Genomic DNA, 24,837 nt, shown 5'->3' on the forward strand with positions numbered 1-24,837 from the left:
CTGTTTGATTTCAGTGGAATTCGTCCGATGAAACAGAGGCTCAATGGAAGATTTGTTCGTTGCCTAAAAGCTTCATCAGACAAAAATATTCCTTTTACTACCACAGTTTCAACAACCTTTTAGCAGATGAAATATATACGTTTGCGCAACTAAATTGGGATGATAGCTGTTGCTTTTTTCAGTTTTATTGCCCAGTCTGTCAAATCTGCAGTCATTATCAGTGAAAAGTGAGAGGGAAAAGAGCCAGAGAGGAGGAGCAGGATTTAAAATCCCGGAAAGCAAAATATAAAACACGCACTGCTTACATTCGTCTGAATTAAACCGAGCATTGCAGGAAAATAAATGACTTTGTGAAAAAGAGAAACATTTGCTCAGGCGCTTCAAAGCTTTGATGTACTGAACACTGATGTGGGTTTCCCAAAAAGGCCAGTGGTCTTTTCTTGCTACATTGTTTCATATTACTGCATTAATCAATAATCAGACAGTGTGCTCTTTAGTGGTGTGGTTGTTTTTTGAAATTCCTGATTTTCTTACCAGGTGCTTCCAGACCCATAATTCACTTCATGAATACATGGGTCTGCATGGTCACACTCTGAAAGGGGTTGCTTCCAGTTGTTGCATCCCAATGGGCGTAAACCTCTGGTTTATTTTGGTTGGAAATTATTAGAGCAGCCTTCAACCAGTCAGCATTGACCATCATGTGATGTATGTTTTGGACCCAAACCCACCGAGCTGTAAAGACCCTCTGCAAATGTGAGTGCAACGCCATGTAAAGGACAATTACAGACTTCTTTTTTTTTTTTCTCGATATTTGCCAGTGTTGCTACGACTGTTCATATCACTTCCTCCAGCTCTACCACTGCACAACATTTAGAAATATATGCTTCGCCAACTTCAAAGAATAGCAGGAAGTAACGGCTACTTTGATCTTCCCTTTTTTTTTTTTTTTACTGTACGGCCATGTTGTCTAAGAGCTGCGCGCAAACTGCTGCACTAACTGGTCTTAAAATGGATGAGAATGTCGTAACCAGCGGAGTTATCAGAGCTTTTTCACTGAAAACAACTGCCAGTTGTGGCTGAAACACCAAAACAGCAGTATCCTTCTGTGAACCACAACAAAGGGTTGAAAGAGCTAAAAGGCTCCGTGGAGCTGCAGGAAACTGCAGATCAGGTGACCATTTTACGAGTTTACCGCAAGTGACCCATTTGAAATTATCATTTGATCCCTTTGTCAACATATTTGTTGCAGCTTTAAAAAAAAATAAAATAAAAATAAAAATAAAAAAACCCACAGCATCATATCAAGCTAAATAACAACTTGTGAAATATTTTCAAAGCAAAGATATGATAACGATGAGCACATAACATTTTTGACATGCACTAATCACCTCTTTAACTTCCTTATATCAACTATGTAGAAAGACTGTTGCTCAATACAGCAACAGTCGGCAGCAGCGAAGGGCTCGGCCGCAGTCGTCTCTGGCGCACTTATTTTTTTGGTGGGACAAAATGTGATAACCGAAGCGTTGTTACAGAGCAGACACCGTCTGTGAAAGATTTACTGCTCCATCATGTCAAGCAGACGTGTGTGTGTGTGTGTGTGTACGTGCGTGTGTGTGTATTTTCATGTGTCCCTCTCAGAATGCCATCGGGGGGCTTGTAGGCAGAGTGATGACATATTTGCACCCCCCCATTCCCCCCCCCGCCCCCCCTCAAAATAAAAAAAAATAGCACTTCCTGTTTGAGAGCGACTGCTTGCACAGGCGGCTTCCTGAGCCAGCTCGGCCGGGTCGGTGTCCAAACTGACAGGAACACGAGATGGAGGGAAACATCCCGCAGAATGTCATCCATCTTCATCACAGGGCTGTGAAGGCGGAGGAGGAGGAGGAGGGGGTGGGGGGGAGGGACACAAAAGAGGTGTGTTTTTTTTTCTTCCAGTGAAAGAGGCCAGTGTGACGGGCCTCCATGTGTGGCGGCTGAGCAGCATGCATACATGCTCCATCGAGAAGCTCTCAAAACACAACTCCCCCCTTGTCTTACTCATTGTTGCAACATTATTGCAGAGCTTGTTTCTTGGAACAAAAGCTTCCCGCTGTGCGTGCCACAGTTTACGTGGCTAAACGTGTTCTTCACAGAACTGTGGCACTTGGCTGAACTCCACACATCTCATGTTGGAGAGGCTGTCCGCAGAGTCCACCTTCTCGTTCTCACGCTCTCACCGTCCGCTCGAGTTAAATCCAACTGACCGAGACCGGGAGACAAGTTCGTTTCAAGTTAGCACACGGCTGGAGACTTGCTAAAGAAGAATCATATCTGCCTCCCCCCCCACACACACCCACCCCACCTCCCTACATTTATATTATAGCACGTAAAAGTAGTTTGACATCTGTTGAAGATGCAGTGTTGTGCCTCCTGGAAACTGAATGTAAAGCTGAGCAGAGACTGTGGGGATCAAAGCCCGATATCAGCCCTGGATTGGTCGCTCCAAGCTCATTTCAGATTCATGCCAAACCTGCTTCCACGCAGTCATTTCATTTACAGTTTGAAGAGGTTGAATGAACGGTTGAATTTGCGGCATGTCCGAAATTTTAGGCTGCTTTGTCATCTGAGCAGTTGCACTCTCCAACAAACATTGTTGTTGGGAATTTATTTTAGTGTTGCAGGAGTATTTTTCTTGCACAAAGTATCGTGTTCTTTTTCTCTTTTTAGCCAACACTGTTGGCCGCTCAATTGATCAATTGTGTTTACTGTGAGCATAAAAGTCATTGGGCAACACAAATTAGCAATCTTCTCTGTAGTATTGACTCCCATCAGCAATGTGTGGTAATAAAAATGCGCAGTGCCTCGCTTAACAGGGACACTGTGAACATGATCAGGTTTTCAATGACAGAGATCTGTATCTGCTGCAGCATCAGCGCATTTCAAATAAGACGAGGATATCGACGGCATGAAATCCTGTAACAAATGTTAGAAAGAAAACGTTGGTATATTTCAGCCCGGATCCTTTTTTACCCATTGTTTTGGGTTGAAGTGACAAATGCTCCAGTATTTTTGAAATTGGTTTAGTATTGAGAGAAAAAAAAGGGCTGCCATGTAATTCTTGGGGACAACTGCGTCTCCTCAATGTGCGTCCTCCAAAAGTCTTTGTTTTTGCCTCCGACAGGTTCAGATTGAGTTTCGGGCAGTGACCACCGCCGGGATGACCACCGCCAGCCAAGGAGGAGCGGAAATCCTACACCAAACGCCGCGGCAGGCTGTCAGAAGTTTCCATGAGTGGAGAGCCCTGCTGCGGGCCGAGTGGAGGTAATGCTGTTTACTTAAGTCGTGAGGCAGTTTTGTACGTACTGCTGGCTTATTGAGGGATTGTTCTCTTGCCCTTATCCTGCCCTGCTTTTCATGTGTGCTGATGTCAGGTCAGACAATCATATAAAGAATTGAAGCACTTTAAGTATATTTGCATTGAAAGGGAGCGACTGCATTTCAGCCTTTTTTTTTTTTTGCATCTACCAACTGAAGCGCTCTCACTCAGTACCGGTTTTTAAAAATGTTTGCCCTCGTCTGTCACTTTGACCCAAAACGATGGGAAAATAGGGCTCAGGTTGAAAAATAACAAAGTTTCCTTTGACGAAGAAGGCCATTGCTAATTGAGGCTTTGTTATGTTCACAGAGGTGAAATTTCAAGGAAGCAGGAAGATGCATGCGTGATTTTTAAATGTATCATATGTGGATGGAATTTGTTTCTGTGATATTTAGGGAAGGTTTAACATCCCAGTTTGTAATGTGATTTTTTTTTTTAAATTTTTATTGAGGGCTTTTCATTATTTTATCTTACAATAATCAAACCCAAAAGGCTTCTTTGACAGCAGACACTCAAAATGAACAAACTACTTAATCAAGAAAATATCACAGGTTGCCTCGTCTCCTCTTTCCACTCTCCCAACTCCTTGATTAGCACAGATTAACCTAATCATCCAGGCTAATTAGAAGCTGCATTCAGAGACAGTTTTTTTTGCACAAGCTCTTGAAACAAAGGCTGCCTTAAGGCAAAGCTGAAAGTTTGGACATGTGTTACTTTTACATATGTGGCATTATTATTATTTTTGCAGTGTTTATAAAAAAAACACAAGTATAACTGAAATTAAAAGTTATATTTGCCTGAGTAAAAAGTGTAGAAAAACATTTGCGTGTGATTTTTCTCTAGATTTTTCGCACTTTTTAGCTTTTTGAAAAACTCACCGCCGGCTGAATTGCCACAGATGAAACTAATCAGCCAGTTGACTGCAGTCAAAATCCTTTCAAATCCAAAGTCTTGTATTCACTCCCATCTTTGCGGCTGTTGCTCTTGTCAGTTGTGTTTTGCTCTTTCACTGTTGTTTTGACTCCAAACTGAACACATATTTGATGACACGTAGCCTGAATAACACAAATAAGAGAAAATAGGGAAGGATTAAGGGTTGAATGCTGGTTTCAGTTGTGACATAACAACAGTTGTTGCCTGTATCCAACACTTATCTAACCAGTTTTGTAACCGATAAGGATTTCATCACGAAATGATGCAAGATATTTTATCTCAGGAGTTGCTCAGTCTTGGCACATTTAAGCATCCAGTGTTATATGCATCAATAAATTCAGTTTTATTCCAACAGTTTAAGGCATCCAGTCTTATTGGTGATAAATATACCTGTGCTTTTTCCCTTTTTGACATAACATGATGGTCTGGTCTGGATTTTGTTGCCCAGCTACATTCTGGCCTTTTGTCAATTGTTATATTTAGTATTTCTGCATTATTTTGCATGTGTGGGAATGAACAGTATGTTTTTGTGTTATGTTAAAATGTACGTAACATACTCATCAGGCCACTTGCCTATAGATGCATCAACTCCTATGTGCATCAATATATATATATATATATATATATATATATATATATATATATATATATATATGTTATTTCCCAGTACTTTCCACAATTCATCAGTTGTCAAGGTCATTTGCTCTGTTGTCTTTTTCATTCCGGTTTGCTGTGTTGATCCATGCAGGTTTGTTTGAGCTGAGATAAACTTGTCTGCCCGTTTCATTTACACAAGAGTCTCTTAAAGTCCAAATTGACTTTCCTCTTTCGACCTGGCTGCTCGTGTATACTCCTGTCAAAGGCTAGATCAAAACTGCAGCTACTTCTAAACAGGACAATATACATCTGTTGACCTGGTTGACCTGGAGTCAGTGTACAGAGGGAAAGTTAAACATTATTAAATGTGTAATTTAGGATACATTTTGTGATTTAGATGGATTTTTATGTGACGTTTTATCTACATGATCACACATATGGGGACTAAAAGTGACTGGAAATAAATAATTCTTTATTTTGTTCAATCAATTAATTTTGATTGGGCAATCAATGAAGACTGATTTTTTTTCCTGTTGATTTAGTTTTTGTAGAATATAAAAAATATGAAATTATTTTCATATTTCCAACATTTTCATTATCATACAGAACATGTGGAAATAAATGTAAGGATATAAATAGATTAATAAACATATTTAATTCTCAATATTTTCAGAAACAACGCACGCTAAACAACATCACTTCTATATTTTTGCCAAATGGAAAATTCTCACCTGCTGTCCCTTTACCAGATGTTAAATTAGCCAATAAAATATGCCAGTAGATCATGAAAATGTAGAAATAATCCTTCTTTTTTTTTTTTTTACTTCTTGCCCATTAGCCTATTCATTTTTTTGAACTTTTTCTTTTTTTTCTTTCAATGAGGTTCAATGTTCTTTTATCTAATTTTTTTCCCCCTTATGCCACTTTTGGACCCAGCGCAGCAAGGAGCTGTTTGTTAGCATGTGTCACATCCCGCTGCAGTGACGTCAAGATGCTCCTGATTGCATTTTCTACGTAGTTCCCTGTCGTAAATTATTGCTCAGTTGTATTTGACCAAAGTCCTCATGTAGTGGTCGTACCGTCAGGATGCACCCCGATCGTCACAAGGTAGATGCCACCTTGCAAACTTTCCCACACTCCTCCTTTCTCTGTCACCAGTAAATCCTACAACAGAGAGCGTACATGTAAATCCTCCAATACTTGTCCTTTCCTGGTTTGGAGATGTGGTAAATTCCAGGGCAGCGTGACATTTATGTGGCCTGGGAATGTTTTTTGTCCAGATGTTTTATATATACTGATTGATAGTATTATGACATTATTTATACAAAGACTTGTGTCAACCATCGCATAGTATCCCGTTCCTGAAACGTAGGCACTGAATTGGGCATGGCCAAATATCAAGAGGCTGTCTTTTTTTTCCACAGATACAGTATGTGGAGGCAAATTCCTTCTCAAATTCTTAAGATTGCTGATGTTTGTCCTGTCTCTGTTTTTTCGTCACCCATGAGTCCCACTACTCCTCAATGGCCCACTGGAGACATAACATTACATGTGGATTATCACATTAACTTTCAATCAAATGACATGAAGGGAGGTCAATTGACCTATTCGGACAATTAAGACCAAAAAAAAAAAAAAAAAAAAAAACTGTTTGGTATTATGAAAGGGAAGTTTAGACTTTTTGAATGAAAAAAGTTTGTTCTACCAGCATTAATCCTTTAAGTTTGAATCGAAAGTCCTTCCTTGGCTCTCAGTTGCTTGCTAGTTTCAAACTGCGCTTTACAAAATCAGGTTGCAACATTAAAACTTCAGGAAATCAGTGTGGCATCACAAGCTTCAATTTAAACAACATTACTAACTGAGTTCAAATGTTATCGGCACAATGTTGTGTTATTTTTGTGAAAGATGATTTAAAACCTAAAATGTTTTCGTCACTATCAAACAGCTTTAATGAAGTTTCAGCTTCGATAGGATGATGTATATGTCAAGTGTATATCATTTTTTTGTACTCTTCACTATAAACTGCTAACATTAGCTTTGTGGTTCAATCAGCTCAAAAACAGGCAAATCTGCCAATTAATTATTTCATGACTAATCACAGTAACCCATTTTAATTAAGTGACGCATAAAACTGCACTTCGTGACGTAATGTGTATAAGATAATTCTAATTTATTCAAAAGTATACGTTTGAATATGTACAAACTCTCTAATAACCACAGTTTATCATTTTTACGTAACACTGTTTATGTGGATAGATTTTTTTTTTTTTAAAGACGTGTTGACTGGTTAAGTTTTAACCGTGTTGGTAGTTTCAGAGGGAGAGGGGAGGGGGGTGGTGCTACCTGTTTCCCCCCTGCTTCTGCTAAGCTAACCAGAAGCTGGCTCTGGTTTCATAATTACCTCACAGACGTGATAGTGGTATCAATCGTCTCATCTAAGGGCAAGAAAGTGAATGACTATGAATGAGAGGTGTTTGAGGTGGTTGAGTCATTCACAACACTTAACCCTAAACCTGACTACGGTGGTTTCACCCACAGTTGCACACAGCGATCACTCCTCTATGACGTATCACAGATGTGTGAAACGCTGGTGACACTTTCTGTTTTTCTGTTTGTAGAGAGACATACAGTACGACCACCCAGTTTTGTTCCCTTGAAGTGACTTACTTAAAGGAATGTGCTTGTTTATTAGCAAGAGTAGAATGGAAAGAATTGCCCCCCAACGGGGCTTGAAACACATTAATTGATAAGTCTGGATTTATAAAAGCTATAAACATATTAATATAGTGGTTTGTTTGCAAATTATGTATCTACAAATAGTGATGAGATTCATGCGTCAGGCAGTGATGGATCCAGGCCGGAGCTTTTTAGATAAAAGAGTGCTTCTGAGTCATGATGAGATATAATCAATGTGGCATTTTTATACTTTTAGACTGAAGGGAGTTGATTTCAGGGACAGACTGAAACTTGATATATCATATATTTAAAAAGAAACATTTCTCCGTTTTTTTTTTTTTTTTTTTTCATGCAAGTAACATGCATCAGCTGCTATTTAAATCCCCTTTAAAACCACATATTTACTCGTAAGGTTTCATTTGTTTTGTATTTATTTGCAATTAATCAGATTGAAGTTTGTTCTGAGTCTGTATATCATAAAATTACATCAACCGTGGCCACATCTGCTGAACAGTCCAACACACTTGACAATTAGAAGAACAGATCTTATCCTCAAAAACCTTTTCATACTGACATTTTTCAGATGCTTGAGATCCTAAGTGAGCTGCCGATTTGAAAATAATTTCAACACTTGCAACTTGTATCGACAAGTAGGATGAAACTTCGAGGAAAGAGTTGGAGTATGAATTCTTGTTGTAAATTGATGCTGCATTGAAGAAGCTCATCAGACAGTCAATTTCAAAAAACAAAACAAAACAATACTTTTACCTTCCCTGTGAATGAATAGAAATTGTCTTAGTTTATCAGCAATCCGGTTCTTCTGGAGACATTCTTGTTTTTTTAAATGCACCTTTTAATTCCCATAACTGCCTTTGTCTTGAACTCATAAAATGTCCCAATTGCTGGAGAGATGGTGAAATACTTGGATTTTTTTTTTTTTAATTTTTTTTTGGCACATTGTCAATCAGGCAAAAAAAAAAAAAAACATTTTTCAGGCAGTATTTCACTGGAATTTACTTCCTTACTGGAAGTCTTACAACATGACAAGTTGAGACAGGATGGGTAAATATACTTAGATTTATGTAACAGTGGTTAACAATCGACAAGGAGATAAGAAGAAATGTATGTTGTAGAGATAATACATACAAATTATGACTTAACAGCCTTCCAAACTGAAATGAAAACCCACACCTTCGTGCCTTTCCTGACCTCATTTTTCAGCTCTACATATGTAGCCTATTAAAACCACCTGCTCAGAACGGGCGATAGCAAAAATAAGAATATGAGTGAATGCGGCCTTAAATTTCCAAAGAGCAACCATCTCTTATTTTAACATGAACAAGTTTTATTTTAACTATCAAAGATAGAAATTGCATCCACTAAATGTAGACCATATTTAAACCAGCTTAACCAGGACCAATTAAACAAATGAGATTCATTTGTTTTGTGTTCAAAAGTGAACTTTAAAACGGCTATTTGATAGATTTTGTTATCTTTTGGAAGAAGTAAGCTCGCTGTCTCCCGCTAAACAAAGCTAACTGGCTCTTTAGCTTTGTGAATATTGTCACGTGTTGCGTATGAATCGTATATAATACTGAAACAAACCATAAGGCGGACCATACCGTGGAGGATGTCGTTACTTTTGAACAGAACCAAGCTATTTCCGTGCTTCGCTAACTGGCTAACTCTTAGCAAGAAAGCAGTTTGTCTCTGCAAATGTCAAACTATCTGTAAAGTATTCTGCAGACTCTTGAGATAGTTTGACATTTTTGCAGGATTGATTGTAAATTGTTCTAAATTAAGAAAAAAAAACTATCATACAAGAGACACTGTGGGCACGACCCGATGACCGAGTGATTTGACTCCACTGATATGATAGGTTAAAGGCTGTTATTGGAAAATATCGCAGCAGATTGCATCTGCTGTCTATTCAGCTACTGTTCCTCATTTCTGTGGGAAAGGAGTCAGAGCTACACGGCTCTTTGAGTGACCCTTTCTGGATTACGTCTGCGATCAGGATGCAGACTATGGTGTCCCCTCATGACCAGAGACTCCAGGCCAAATAACTGTGTGTGTGATCTGCCAAAGATAAATGTTTTTTTCCCAGAGAACGCGGGGACATTTAATGCTTCTCCAAAACCGCTGGAGTCGGCATGTTTGTGGGCATGTCTGATAATGGACTTCTCAATTTACATTTCAGTGTGCTTCATTTGCCCCTTTGTGAGTGAAAATCTGTGTGCGATTGCTGAGTGAGCATTTTGTTTCATCTCTGTAGTTGTGAGGAGCTGTTAAAGAGTCTCTGCCGTGTCTAATGCCCCAGGAATGGATCAAGAGACAGCTGTATTATTGCAGAGGCAAAAAAAACAAAAAAAAACTCATGCTGAGCAACATACCGTAACTCAACACAAAGTCAGTACCAGGCAGTATTTATTTGCTTATGGTTTTATTTTTTTAATACCTTTTTTTTTTCAACACAAAAGTTCACAAACACATGCAGTTTCTTCCAGTTAGTGGTGCTTCAAGACTTCTTGCGGAGAAGAGGTCAGCTTTGCATTCATACACCAAGCATTCATCTCTAGGTAGATATTAGATATTCATTTTTAAACAGCTCACGTTGCAGGAATACATTTACGAGAATATGTGGTGCTGTAATAGTTTGTGATTGAGGTTAACGTTTTAGGTTTTTTTTTCTTTTAAGTGTAGCAACTTAGACAATATTGTTGGCTCCTGAGAGGTAATTTCTCAAATAAATAATGTCTGTATCAAACATTTTGGTTAAGTTGTCCCACAGAAAAAAATGCTGCTTTTCATAAATCCTAAGAGATTACTAGGAATTTATTTTGTGGTTCCGCTCAGTTTCACTTAAAAGAGACTACATGAGAAGTGAGATTAGGTGATTTCATGGCTGTTTGTGAGGATCAACTTGACAAACTACGCATCGAGTAGACCGCCTTTTCCCATGTGGCCATAATTCGATTTTGTCCTGACGATTTATAAAAACGAGACGTTCCCAAGGATGGCTGTCTCTTGGCTTCTTGAAAACTGGCCTTACTTGGTTTCATAAACAGTCAGCCCAGAAAACACTGTGAATTTGGAAGTAAGATCAGTTCAGCTGGCATCCTCGTTGGCAGAGGACAGTTATGCTGGCCAGCCCTGACCACTGCTGTCACAGACCAGCGAACACTAAGCAGACACACAGGGGCTGGTTCAGGTTGAGACCCAAGAAAAGGAGAAAGAAGACACTGCCCTTTCACATCTAAATAACGTAAATATTAAGAGACCTGAAACATGAAATTCAGTTGTGTTAATATTACGCATACCAACTTACAATATCAAGTAAAGTTAAACATGTCTGCTTGAATATAAGGATCAGGGCCAATTATGAGATTTCTAATTATAGCGACCCAATAGAAATGCTCTCCAGATGGCCAGAAACACAATAGAAAACAATAAAACAAACAAAAAACAATAGGACCTTCACACCACTCAGTCTCAGACCCTAATGAATGCTAATGTTGCTCCCTTTGTTATACAGGATGTGTAAACAAGCAGCAGTATTGCTGACAAGTTTGCTCTAACAGCAATAATTTAAGGTGATAATATGTCAATGTTATTAATGTGTTTGCACTTCGTGTTTACTTCCCCCCCAAGTGTCCATAAATCAACAAACAGAGAATAATATATTCATCATGCAAAGGGAAAAAAAAGTGTAAAGTAAAGTAACTGAGAGCTGCTTGGCTGCGGCCCTGGTCACAAAGTTGTTGTTTTTTCTGATAGTCAAATCAATGAAAAACAGTTGAACTTTAAACAGTGAGAAGTTCAAACATCTGCTCATTTGAGCCTCGTGTTGTATCATTTGCCAGTTTTGCTTGGGGATGCCAAAAATTAAGAGCACTTCTCTATCTCTTCCTCTGGGAATAAGGAAGTGAAAACACAGAAAAACAGTGATAAAACCTGCCTGGTTAGTGAAGTCAGTAACATTAAAAAAGTAACTCTGTGGACATGAGATAATAGAAACCCTTTGGGCTCTAACTCAAAGTCCGTATATGGTATTCATTTTAGTAAAGTGACTCAGCCACTTAGTGCTTTTCTGATTGTGTGCTAATGACAATTGACGATTTCATTGCTTTGTTGATTCTGAGATCACTTGGGGGCAAAACATGCCATCAACACCATCCACACTCCGTATTTTCAGCACTTTCTGCCGTGCATGGACGTAACGCTCTTGGAATTGTTTCCATTATGTTTTGCATAAAAAAAAAAAAAAAAATCTCCACCCTGCCTTTACACCACCCTTAGTGGTCATATTGCATTTTGCATATGCGTTCATTTCTGAGGATGTGCGCAACCAACGCACCAACCCGACACAGGATGCGCGAGACAGCCATCGTCCACAAACAAAAGCAAAGTTTAAAGCGAATGTGTCTCCGGCTGGAGCTGTTCAGGGTAAATCAAACAACCTCCCACTCCAATTGATACCCATTTAAACTGCTTTAAAGGGCAGGTCAAAATGAAGTCAGCCGAAGGAATGTATGTTTGTTTGTTTGCCCTCGTGTGCGGGTGTGTAGTTTCTGTAAAAGCTTTGGAGGAATATCAGTCAGCCCGTAGGTGGATAACTTACAGCCAAGGGGTCAGATAAGATACGGCTGAGCTGAGCCTTTCAAAAACTGGCAGGAGCCGGCACGGAGACCCACAGATGCAGAGCAGCACAGTATGGAAACGCGAGAGCACAGAACAGCATGTTTCAACATTAAAAACCGTGGGTGAGAGTGTACAGAGCTGACCAAAGGAAGGAGTAGGCCTGATAGATGGGAAATTAGTATGTGTAGTCCAACAGGGAGGTCTTTATTTCTACATTTTCTATTAATGGAGTGACAGGCCTATTTATTATATCTAATGCTGATTTGTTAGGCCCATAAGAGAATATTCACATTTACACTTAATTATGATGTTGAAAATACTTTCTTTCATCACTGATACACGTCAAACTGGATGTTTTCACTGCATCAATACGTTTTATTGTTCAAAACTAAGAGCAGCAGAGAGTATCTTTCCCCTTTTCGGTGCTTTGGTGTAACGTTAGCTGAGAAAACAAGGGTGACATCTACTCACCGCATTTACTTTCATCACTGAGCAGAGTTGGCTCTATTAGCCGCTCCAGCTCATTGCGAGCTGTCGGGAAAGGTGCAGCCATGTGCAATATTGAGCTGCGGGTGCCAAGTATTTCCAATGAAAAGTGTCAGTGGACTGTTGTATTAATGCACCGGTTGAACTGGGAACATGTGGCGTACAAAGCAGTAGGCTAAGCAGCTGCATTAGACCCCCACCAACCAAAACTTAATGTACCAAAGTAATTACTGAAAGAAAAAAACTGCCTTTTAAGGAAAGAAAATCACCTTAAATGAATGAAAATTAATATCTCTCGTATCTGTGGGCTAGATATTCAGTGATAAGCTAGAGCTGGTAAGCGCTCCACTAAAATTGTTGTGTTTACACTTGAATAGATTACAAAAATGAGACAGCACTTGTTAATTAGTTACGGGATTTTGTTATATTTGGACGTAAGCAGGCTTGCTGGTTTCCCCCCGTGTCCTGTCTTTCTGCTGGTTTTGCTCTTTTTATCTAAGTTTCAGCAAGAAAGTGATTATTTCGCAATAAAGTCGTAAAATTCGTACATTCAGCTTCAAACATTCAACCATACACTCAGATCCTAAAATAGGCCCTAACAATATTAACAACAGCATAACATCTTCTTGATGAACATAAACAAAGGGTCTTTCACAGCAGTCACACTTGACATTGAGAGCACTTAAAATGCTTTTAAAGGCAACACGAGATAACAGATAACAGTACATAACAACACGTGGCTACACGTGACCCACACTTGATGCACACTTTAGTTATTCAGAGCTGAGTGAGTCCCCCAGTTCAACACAGTCTGCTGCACAGCACCAGTCCAAGTGTCCAAATAGGCTGGTTTTATGACCATTAGTCAGCAGTTTAAGTATTTAGGCAGTAAGCCGTCACGAATATTATTAGTGTCATATACAACAAAGTTATGTCAGAAACTCTCCAGATGGTTACAGTGTAATATTAATCCGTTCTCTTCAGTGGGACTGATAAGATTAGTATGCATATTGACACCAGACTAATCATTCAAAAATAATATCGATATCTCTTACCTATGATGTAATTACTTTATTAATTGTGCTGCTCCATACCTCGTGCGTATTTGTTCCAACTAATTACAGTATGTTCTGATTGATAAAGCGTGTCACAATCTTGTGTTCATAATGGGCACTTGGACTCAGTGGCAGCATTTACCAGGAGGCACACAAGGAAAAACATGCCTAGTGCAGCGATTGGGAATGACCCACAAACAGACTATAGTGATTCCGTTTCCCTGTGCAGGTGTCATTTCTTCATGTTGTGGCCCCACAGCTCCACTCTCTGGTTGTACTTTAATTATAAGCAATGGCCCACTATCGAATTTCCCATAAGGAGCAGGCCAACTTTGCAGTTAGCTTCCTCTAAGATTGCTCCTGTTGAAAAAAAAAAAGAAAAGAAAGAAAAGGGGCTGACACACATTTGGCTGATGATAAAAGCTCTGCATGGTGTAAAAACAAGACCTCACAGATTGTACTTCTGTGCCCTCTGTAATTTATAGAGAGTTCACTGCCAAAACCTTCACTTTGTGTGCAAACTTCATGTAATGACAAGTTTGAATAGTTTAAATAAGAATCAGAGAGGAAGTGCTTGTTGTAACGATTGAGGTTTCATCAAGGTCAAGGCAGTGATGTCATGTTAACTTAGAGAGATCAAGCTTAGAGATTGTGAGCCGAGTAGTTGTGAAATGTTTCTCTTCCTCTGTCGGACAGCAGGAAGCTCTCGACCTGTGTGGGAGTCAGCAGGAGGTGAAGACTGTATATTCAACATTATAGCTGCTCACTTACAGGAGGTTTAGTCATCAGGATCTGTGCCCACGGGAGATCAGGACTAACTGGTAATTTGGGAGAGGTTGTAGGGATAATAATATCTTTAGTGTGTAATTTATTCAACTGTCAGTTCAGGACAAAGTTGTTTATCATGGAATTGTGTATCTGTCAGCTGCCGTCTTCTAATAACCATGAAAAATACAATTCTTCCACAAACCTGTGTTTACATAAAGAGCGCTCTCTTATATCTTTTCAGTTTTAAACAAATAGTGTCACCAGCAGGAAACCACCGTACAATGCAAGTACATCCACTCAACTGCACTACTTGAATACAAATTAATTGAGTGTTTTGATTTTGTGCTTCTCTATATTTGTACTCCTTTATTTCAGTCCAAACTAATATACGTTTTACTGCACTTCCTTTATTTGAAAGGTAAAGTTACAAAGTTACAAAAAAAATAAAATTTTCCATTAAAAAAGAATAAAATATATAGATAAACAATATACAGTAATTACAGGTAACTACAATTGGCTCTACCTCAATTAACCACAGCAGTAAAGTGCAACTCAAAACCATAGACCATAGACAAAATTGAAGTCTGTATTCACAAAGTTGATAAATTGGATAAAACAGGTTGCAGTGAACTGTCCACAAAGTAAGTCAGTGACACCAAATAACAATGGCCAAGAAAAATGTTCCACACAAACTCCAACAACTCAAATTCTGTAAAGTAATAGTGCAGTAATATCATCAGTGATTCTTTGTTTTTGTCCTTGTGTGTCACCACAAGAGGGAGCTGCCAGTCTAATTATCACAAAACCTCTCCTGCTCGCACATCTGCAAGATACTCAACAGCTGCCTCTCTGAACCAAACTAAAAGCAATCTCTTATATTAAAGACAGAGGACTTGATGATACAGTACTCTTCACCACTTTAACGCACTAATTATTATTATTATTATTATTATTATTATTATATATATATATATATATATATTTATTTATTTTTTTTAAGTGTCAAAACCTCTGTATCATCTGCACATTTAATAAGCCTCATTAAATCAAAAATAATGCCTCTGGATCGATACCAAAAAGCCATTTCACTTCACTCCAGCCAGTAAAGTGCAGATCACAGGGTCGAGGAGGCTGTTGACTTTGTTGTGACTGTTTCTCTCCACTTCATTTGAGTGTCAGTCAAGAAATCATGAGCAGTTTTATCTTGAACTAAAAAAAAAAAAAAAAATTGACAAAAAACTATCCTTTAAAAAAAAAAAAAAAGTAATCCGTGAGACACATTGTCAGTAAACACTGAACATAATCCTCACATCGATGAAGACTCAGTTGGACCGAAGTAAAAATCTCTGATAAAGTAGAGTCTGATAAAGCAGTTGTGCAACAACTGAGAACATCATTAGAGACACTTCATGTGACTGCTACCAATACCTGCTTCTCTTGGAGAATGAACAAGAGGAAGAGAGACGGAACAATCTGGCATGTGAAACGTTGGAAAAAGAAAAGAACGCCAGGGCTCTTCTCCAGGATGCATCAGAAAAAAAGAAATGTCTTAAAAAAAACTGCAAATATAAAAGAAAAGTGTCCAGAATTGCTCTCAAAAGAAACCCGTGGAAAGTGAGAAATTAACCACAGCTACTCACAAAGCTTTGGCTTTGTAAAAATCACAGATGGCTGCTCTTGAGAGGTCATTGTTCAAGAAACTGGCTGATAAAGCAGCTATCCAGAAGTCTTTTGCGGTAGAAGGTCATCATTTCTGATCTTCAGGCTACGCTTGCGAAAGAGCCGCCGAACTAAAGACTGAAACCCATCTGATGTCTGAGCTCAAAGATTGCGAGAAAGCAAAGAAGAGGAATTTAACCCGACGTGAGAGCGAGCTGAAACAGCCAGTAGAGGTAGAAGCAGCAATGAGAGAGACTTGTCCTGGAAGTACTCCTGTCAGATCTGGAAACACAAATGCATCTTGTACCTTGAATTTTGTCACCTTGATTGTAAATGTTTTAAGTTGCTTTTCCATACACACCATCCATTGTGTCCCTGAGCATCTTGGAAGAAGGAGTTGGTCTTCATGGGTTTCCTTCATTTCATATTTGGAAATCTCTCTTGTCTGAGTCGGGGGTCTAAGGCAGGCGTCTCCAATCTTTTTTTCCTCCGAGAGCTCCTTTGATCTACCGGGTAGATGGCGACCTCTGGTTGGAGAGTCCTGGTCTCAGGGCGGAGGGTGTTGCTCTACAGATCGTAAAGCCCCTTGAGGAAAATGCGCGATGTCGTTGATATGAATAAAACAAAAATAGAGATGGTACGGCCAAAAATGAAAAGATTGCTGAAGTTATTGCACTCGAAGGGAAACATGAACGTCGTCGCACGATATATTTTCTTCCAACCTATTTATTGGTGTGAAATATTTGCGCTTTTTGGTAGTGCTAGAGGAGTAGTTGCCAAAGGATCACCAAAGTCATAGGGTTCATCCTCTGGGAAACCTGAATATCTTTATATTTCATGGTAATCAATAGTTGGTTAATAGTTGCTGAGATATTTCACTTTCAACCGAATTGCAGGACCGACATCTGTCGATCGACATCGCCCTCCAAACAAACAATAATCTTCAGTTAGGTGGTCGGAAATTTTGGCAGCCATGTTCCTTGTATGGTACTCATCCAACACAGACATGACAGGTTTCAGGCAGACACACACACACACACACACACACACACACACACACACACACACACACACACACACACACACACACACACACACACACAGCGTGGTGACACATTGGTGTTGTCAGCTCAGCAGGCTGCAGACTGGCCTCAGAGAAATGCCACCGAGATGCAGGCTTGGCAGAGCGAGGGGCTCCTCAGTGATGGAGTGTGGTCTGTGCACCTGTGTGTTCCTCTCCTGGATAATATTTTGTCCTCGTGTTTACTGGAAGACCTATATTCATTATTAATGCAGCAACTATGGCAGGAAACCAGTTTTCACTTCCTTTCCGCGCACTAATTGCCGTGGAACGTACTTTATGTTGCTATGTTTGCGACTGAACTTTGCAGCGCTTGTTTCAGCTTATCTGGGTCAATGTTGTATATAATATTCCCCTTAGACAAAGTGATATAAAACTGTGTATTTAAATTTGTATACACTAAAGAGTAGGGTACTTTTTTAGCAGTAGTCATTTTGTAATTGATCCACCCTCGATACACATTCACCAAATAACATGTATGGGTTTGTTTGTGGGATTTAAACACTGCGAGTCCAACACACATGTGATTCCTGTCACATACAGAAGCACGGCATACTGACCTTTCTCAAGGTGACCGGTTTTGTTCTTGTCAAACACATGGCGCCTGTTGGCTGTGTCACTGCTGGGGTCTTGGTCCTGCGGCTGTTGGCACTCACATGACTTACAGGGATAAAAAAAAAAAAAAAAATGCTTTACACGTGTGGTTTTCCTGCTGTGTTAATAAATAGCTGGGATTTTACAGAAATTAAAGTGAATATCTGCATTTGATTTAAATATAAATATTGTAATAATAACTCTGCTGCACGTAAGGTGCTATTACGCGCCAACTTGGCACGGGAGGAGCCAGCGAGATGCAGCCAGTGAAAAGATGTTCCACCTAAAGCCGTTCCAAACAGCTGACAAAATAAAAGCACCAACTGAAGTCATATCCATGCAAAAATTAATAACACTAAAGCAACTCTAACTTAAAAACACTGCTACCAAGGCTTGTTTCACTCGGTTGAACACCAATTAGCAGCGTCTGTCAGCTGAGCGAGGTGTGGCAAGCCAACACTTTGATATGTCCATTTTCAAAGCAACAATAGAGAACAAAGGCAGCTCTGATTAAGCAGGTGCATTATTTGAAAAAAAAAAAAAAAAAAAAACCTGCAAAATTATTCACCACGTCGCCGACTACAGGTTCAGATATTCAACCACATGAAATACATGTTTGTATTTCTCCGGCTTCCATTCTCACACGGTGCCATCATACAGTGTGTCTCACTTCTTTGTCGTTTTTTTTTATAAGTGACCTGGGGCATCGCAGGATTTTATTTTTTTGTCAGACCCGAAAGAGTTTAGGGATTTTGAATTATTAAAATCCTTCCATGTTCAGGTTTAGACTGCCTGTCGGCACACAAACACAAATGCATGTGTGCAGGCTAAAATCCCTGCAGTCTTGTCCGTCAAACCTTCACCCAAAAACAACCTCCCTCCTCTCTCTCTCACACACACACACACACACACACCCACACACACACACACACACCCACACACACACACACACACACACACACACACACACACACACACAAACACACACATCTCATCCTTGTCTATATCAGGGAGACGTCTGGTGGCACCCCGTTGTATTTTTAATGCCTTCTTTCTTTCCCAGCTGTGTATAATGAATGTTTGATCCCGTCTCCTATATGGCCTTCGTGGAATGCGACCAAACCCGACCCACCGGGCCACAAAGGCCCTGAAATATTCACATCCAGGAGCTGCTGAGTGGACTCCTGCTCCTGATAGTCAATAACACACCTGCAGCGACCCCGTCCAGACTGAATCACATGATCAACAAGGAGGGAAATCCAGGGCGAAAGTCAGGATTTGCGTGCGTGTCCTTTTGTATATCCCATTTTATCTCTGTCTAATTTTTGTTCCCGCTTCACTCGACTGCAGTTCAGACATCTGTCTGCTTTCAGAGGGCAAAGTTTCAGCAGCCCGATTATCCTCCCGGGAAAACTGAGCATCTTTTATGTTCCTATCATAAGATAGAAAAGTTTATTTTTCACTACCAACTGCATTCAACATCTACACACACACATACATTTCCTCTCTAATGCGATATGGCAGACTGGAATCCTGTGATCTCACTTCTTTTCATATGCTATTCATTTGTAGTTGTCCGTCTTTAACCCTCCCTCTGATCTGATATTTATTTCACATGAAAACTTGTGTTTTTTTTTAGTCAGCTGGAAGCTCTTCACAATCAAAGAGTTTTCCTCAAGTGACTCTCTCAAACCTCCAATGGACTGTAAAAGATATCAAAGATGGAGAGTTTGTGATCACACGTCCATATCTGCATCCTTATCAAAGATACTAACAGGGGTTACAAGCTGAACAAGATGTGCCAGTGGGTTTCAACTGATTTCATATATCTAAGCACTTATTACTTGACAGAGTTGTGACTCCAGTCCAAGTACAAGTCGTTCTGTGAACAGGATTTGCAGCGTTGGAAGAATCTGTGATTTCTGAGGCTCTATCTATCAAAAATATAATGTTTGTTCATGTCTGTTACGGCTATTTCGACCCAAAATGACAAATACCATGGTACAGGAATGTTCGATTGAACCTCACACGCAACAAAAGTATGTTAGTTGTATCAATATTTCTTTGACTATTCAATGAGGGGGGATGTTTGTTAACACTGTTGACAGATGTAAACAAACCGTTCTGTGTTGATTTTACATGCAAACATTGTGAGTGTTGTATACTCATTTGAGTTCATAACCTGCAAAACCAAGGGTTGTGGAGTTTCAAAGACATTTACCAGACAGTGAGGGTCTGCTGACTGCTCCTGTTGAGTTGCATTCTGGGAAATGTGGTTCACAACCTTTTTTCTTCAGCCTCACCCGTAGTAAACTCTAAAGTCAGGATATTGTGGTGTTCGCTGCATCAGTTGTGGCAGTTGTTTTTTTAAACTGTTTCTTGATATTTCTTAACTTAGTGGAAAAGTGCTACAAAACTGCTTCTTTATCTTTTAGTGGCCTAATTTCAGTTTGGTATTTTTGTTTCTTTTAGTAATATGACCCTTGTGGCTCATTCTCAGAAATAGTGACTCGTTGTTGAAGAATAATTTAGTTATCAGAGCAAGGCCATTGTGTTTATTGTTGTGGGCTGGTTTAAGGTGATGTGCCAGATGTGGATACAGTTTAAGACCAGAAAATTAATATTGACTTCAGGTTTTTTTCAGGGGGATTTCAAACAAAAATATTCTGCTATGGTGATACGATATCAAGGTTGTCAATTACTGAGCCATCTGAGTGTTTGTATTAAAGCAACATGTCATAAGCAGAGCAGCACTGACGAACATGTACAATGAGAAGCATCACATCTCCGTGACTTCCGGAGACGTTTGATTCGTTGCGCATGACATCAGCTGTAGAGTGAGTGTGCGAAAAAAAAAAAAAAAAAACCCGGCGCCCTCTTCTCTTCCCGGTTACCGAATATGACACAATGTCTGCTGGTATAAAAAGCTAGGGCCACTCCTATCGAGGCTCCACTTGTATGTCTGGAGACCACTCCGGTGCACTGCAGCGCAAAAAGGGAGGAGGCTGCTGCTGCTGCTGTTGGGATCCTACAGGCGCGTACAGGAACGAGAGAGAGACAGGCAGACACAGGAGAGAGGATGGCCACCCTGGTAGAATCCGCAGATATGGAGACTTTAGGTGGCCAGAGCCACACTGGGGCATCTCCGTCGTCCTCCAGCCCCTCGCAGCACTTCAACGACGGCAAATTCTACCTGCTGGTGGTTATCGGGGAGATCGTATCGGAGGATCACCTGAAGTGTGCCATTGCGGACATAGAGAAAGGTAAGATGGGAGCTGCGTGAGATGGGGTTGGAGGCGACCCTGGAGCTGAACTTAACGTCTTCTGAACAACTTGAACGCGGATGTTTGGCTTGGAAGTTCGTCTTGTCGCGTAGCCGCAGGACTTCAGAAGCTGCACCTGTTTGCTGCTCAGGACTTTACGCACGATGCGATTATGGCCAATTACGCGTATTAATAAGAAATTAACGATTTCTGAACCGTATTTAGGATATCGGATAAGTAATTGAAGTGTATGTTTTTCATAGTAGAGCGACTGAACAGCCCCTCCCTGTAACATCACCATAGTCTTTCGCCAAATCGTCACACACTACCATCTTTTAACCGACAGGTGCTTTCTCTACCACCCACCCGCTGCGTTTAAGTGCAGTTCGGTCGAGTACGTTGTTTTTTTTTCTTGTCACATTAATATCACTAGGCCCAATTGTTGTCATCCACACACGTGGGGGCAGGCCCTCCAATAAAGCCGACAGCAATGATTCAGCAGGAAATCTGGACTATGCGTCAATAATGCAGCGGATCGTATTTCTACGTTCAGCTGCGATTTGGTTTTTCTCCCGCAGCACTCCGCGAGCTTTTATTCAGGTGCGTCAGGCTTTTGTTTCACAGGCAGGGAGACACAACAGGAGGTTTTTTGTTTTTTTTTACAGCTGCTTCCTTTACGTTGTTTATGTTGTGCAGCGAAGCCTGTCTGCGCACATGAACCTGAATAAAGCAACCGCTTTGTGTTTTGCATCACGAACACTTGTGAGTAATAACCTATTAGTAATATACACACATCCCTCCCGTTCATCATGTGGGAACATTTCTCCATCATCATCATCATCATCATCATCATCAACATCCTGCATCCAGTTCTCTCATCCCACACCGGCTTGTGGGCGTGGCCCGGTCCGCACTGCGGTCCCTACGGAAAGCCACAAGGACCGATCTTCAGGCTGAGCAGGGCGTTTTAGAAATGCTCCAGCTGCTGGAGTGGTCGGCCTCCCAGACCAGAGTCTACTGTTTGTGTGAGAAACGAGAGGAGAATGTGGCGCAGTAACAATGTGGATGAATAATCAGGTTGTTTAGATTGAGACAGAAAGAGGAAAATGATTTTTTTTTTTCCTGCACTGGCATCGATCAGGTTGTTAAATATTACATATGCTGCCGAATCATTAAGTGAAAGAGTTTAATTTTGATTTCCACCTTCTATTAGGAATATGTTTACTGTAGTTTAACCTGTTGGGAGTCACAGTCCATCTTGCTTTCTTTTTAAATTCACAGCATATTGTGTGGGCCCTGACGTCAAACCACGGGATTGACAGTAACATAAAGTCCTTTTGTGTAAATGTTTTCAACTTCAAGGTCTCTTTTTTTGAGTGTTTTCAAACCCAATTTTGTATCAACATGGTTATTCTCTCTCCTCTAATAGGCTTAGATTAGACAAAGCAAAACTACTTCTTGTCATCCAATATTGCTCATTTTAATTAATATATAGTCTCATCATACAGCCACAGCCTTTGTTTTAAGCATGCGAGTTTGAAAAGAGTGAAATAAACCTTTATGTCAACCTGTTGTTTGCACTTTACCTCAAAGAAATTCACTTAATTTTAATGACTTGTTCTCATGCTAACTCTGCACAGGCCTTCATTCATTATGCCTTGACCTTTGATGATACCCCGCATCATAATGCATAAATCCAATGCAAGTGGCCGATGGCAAATCAGAAACCGGGCTATAGATATTTCCTATTATAGATTGGTTTTCGCTTGCCAAATCAATAACAAGTCTATGCATGTTCACCCTAAGACTTTCCAATGAATCGGAAGCAGATGACTAGCAGAATATGTGTGGACTTTTCACATTTGCGAGACCTGCAGAGTATATTGATTCAGGAGACGACATATGATTGTCTTCACCGGCATGTTTCCTTCTCCTCGCTGTTTTCTTGTGTTTTAATTTTAGTGTTCATGTTTTTTGTCAGGGATCCGCTCATGGGACACCAATCTCATAAACTGCAACCTGGACCAGGAGCTGAAGCTGTTCGTCTCCAGACACTCGGCTCGTTTCTCTGCAGACGTCAGAGGTAAACTGGAACTATAAAGGACATTTTCACTGATAATGTCACACAGGCTCGTTGATTGTTGCTTTAATGCGTTTCAAACAGCGTCATTGCATCAGAAACAAAAACCAAGACATGTAGTTTTCCAATGGGGGAAGAAATAATCAGATCATTTTTAATAAATAACACTACAACAATTCAATTTTTTTTTTTTTTTAAGTAAGTCCTACATACAAAATCTCACTTTAGTAAAAGTACATAGGTGTTACTGGCTGAATTAAAGTAGCATAAATAAAAGTAATGATTTTTTTTAAATGTCCCTTTTAGAGTTGAGTTGAAAATCTTTTTCAGTGAAAACTAAAAAAATATTTTACAGTACAGTTTTAAAACCTTTAATTTAGATCTTTTAAAAAATATTTTTCAAACAAGTGTACCTTGAAACAAAGATTATATAAAGCAGATTATGGCACTATAGGTATGAAAACTGTGATGTTGGTTTAAATATTCCTGCTAAATCTTTTTTACTTTTAGAGAGAAAAAGTACATTCCAGAACAAAATGCTTTGATAAAAATGGTAAATGAATGGTAAAAGGTGCATATTGTTTTTATATTTATATTCAGTATGTGTAGCTGTCAGAAAAAAACGGTGGAATAAAGGTAAAGTAGCTGCAAAGTACAAGTACAAATACTTAATTGTACTTAATTACAGTATTTGAGCTGAGTAATTTTCCAGCACTACATTTCTCAGCAATGTTCGCTGTCGCATCGCAGTCAGCTGTACAGTATAACTTCCTTCCAGTGTACTGGGCCTGCAGGTTTCATTACCTATCCCCGGCTACGCCCTCTCAGCATTTTGCTGCTTTTATGGCCGTATCGTTTGCAAGGTGAAGGAGCGGCTCTGTAAAGATGGATCAGATCCAGTGTGGCAGGACATGTGGTCTGTCAGTGGGCAGCGTGGCCTTGACGGTCAGCAGCAGTCAAAGCTTCTGCTTGGCTCTGCTCCACGTTGGATGCGACCAGCGGGGCTTCGTACTCGGTTAGGTTGATCCAGCCAACGAACGCTGCTGTAAACTAAATCACTTGATTGATTTGAATGCATTTCTGTGTCAAATCTTAGTTTTTTTTGTCAAACACAAAAGGTTAAGAAGGAGGTAAAAACGATTGATTTATCTTTAACGGCAGTCAAAGGGACTCCGATTTCCCTTTCATCCCACCTTGTTTTGTTACCACGTTCCCATCCTCCATCCTTCACTCTGTCTCTCTTCTGCCTGAGTGCTGTTGCCTTGCAACTAGATGCACAGTTGATTCGGGAGTAATTAGCAGTGTGGAATCCCCCGTGGCAAGAGTGTGTCCGTGAAAATAAAGAAGGGAGGGGAACGGAGAGCACTCGGGGAACAGAGAGGGTGAGGGGAAGAAAGAGGAGGAGGAGGAGGAGGAGGAGGAGGAGGAGGAAGAGGAGTAGGAGGAGAAGGGAAAGGCAAACAAGGGCGTAAAAGAAGGGAGATGAACTGGAAGGAAGAGAAAATTCAGGTTAGGAGGAAACAATAAGACAAAGACAGATCAGAGTGATGAATAAGTTAAGGCACAGAGACAGAAAGGCAGTGAAATACAAAGAGAAGCCAAGACTTTGAAAGTCAATGCTGAGCAATGACATTTGTATAATTTTA

At 40.0% G+C, this 24,837-nt stretch overlaps 1 protein-coding gene across 2 annotated transcripts in view; it reads left to right on the forward strand.

Annotated features, from left to right (window-relative positions):
- The first annotated feature begins 3,227 nt into the window (after window positions 1–3,227).
- The window catches only part of map1b (microtubule-associated protein 1B), a 38,023-nt gene continuing 16,413 nt past the window's right edge, over window positions 3,228–24,837 (forward strand). The window contains exons 1-2 of one of the 2 annotated variants that reach the window (XM_069168816.1): window positions 3,228–3,303; window positions 23,093–23,194. In XM_069168816.1, coding sequence (XP_069024917.1) covers window positions 3,270–3,303; window positions 23,093–23,194 — 136 coding nt within the window. In that variant the 5' untranslated portion in view covers window positions 3,228–3,269. Of the gene's footprint in view, window positions 3,304–20,698; window positions 21,112–23,092; window positions 23,195–24,837 lie in introns of those variants that run through there. The other variant, XM_069168808.1, reaches the window with a different exon arrangement.

The sequence above is a fragment of the Embiotoca jacksoni genome, unplaced genomic scaffold (genome assembly GCF_022577435.1).
Source record: "Embiotoca jacksoni isolate LCO1_2020_lvr unplaced genomic scaffold, fEmbJac1.0.p SCAF_10, whole genome shotgun sequence".
In the NCBI taxonomy this organism is placed as follows: Eukaryota; Metazoa; Chordata; class Actinopteri; family Embiotocidae; genus Embiotoca; species Embiotoca jacksoni.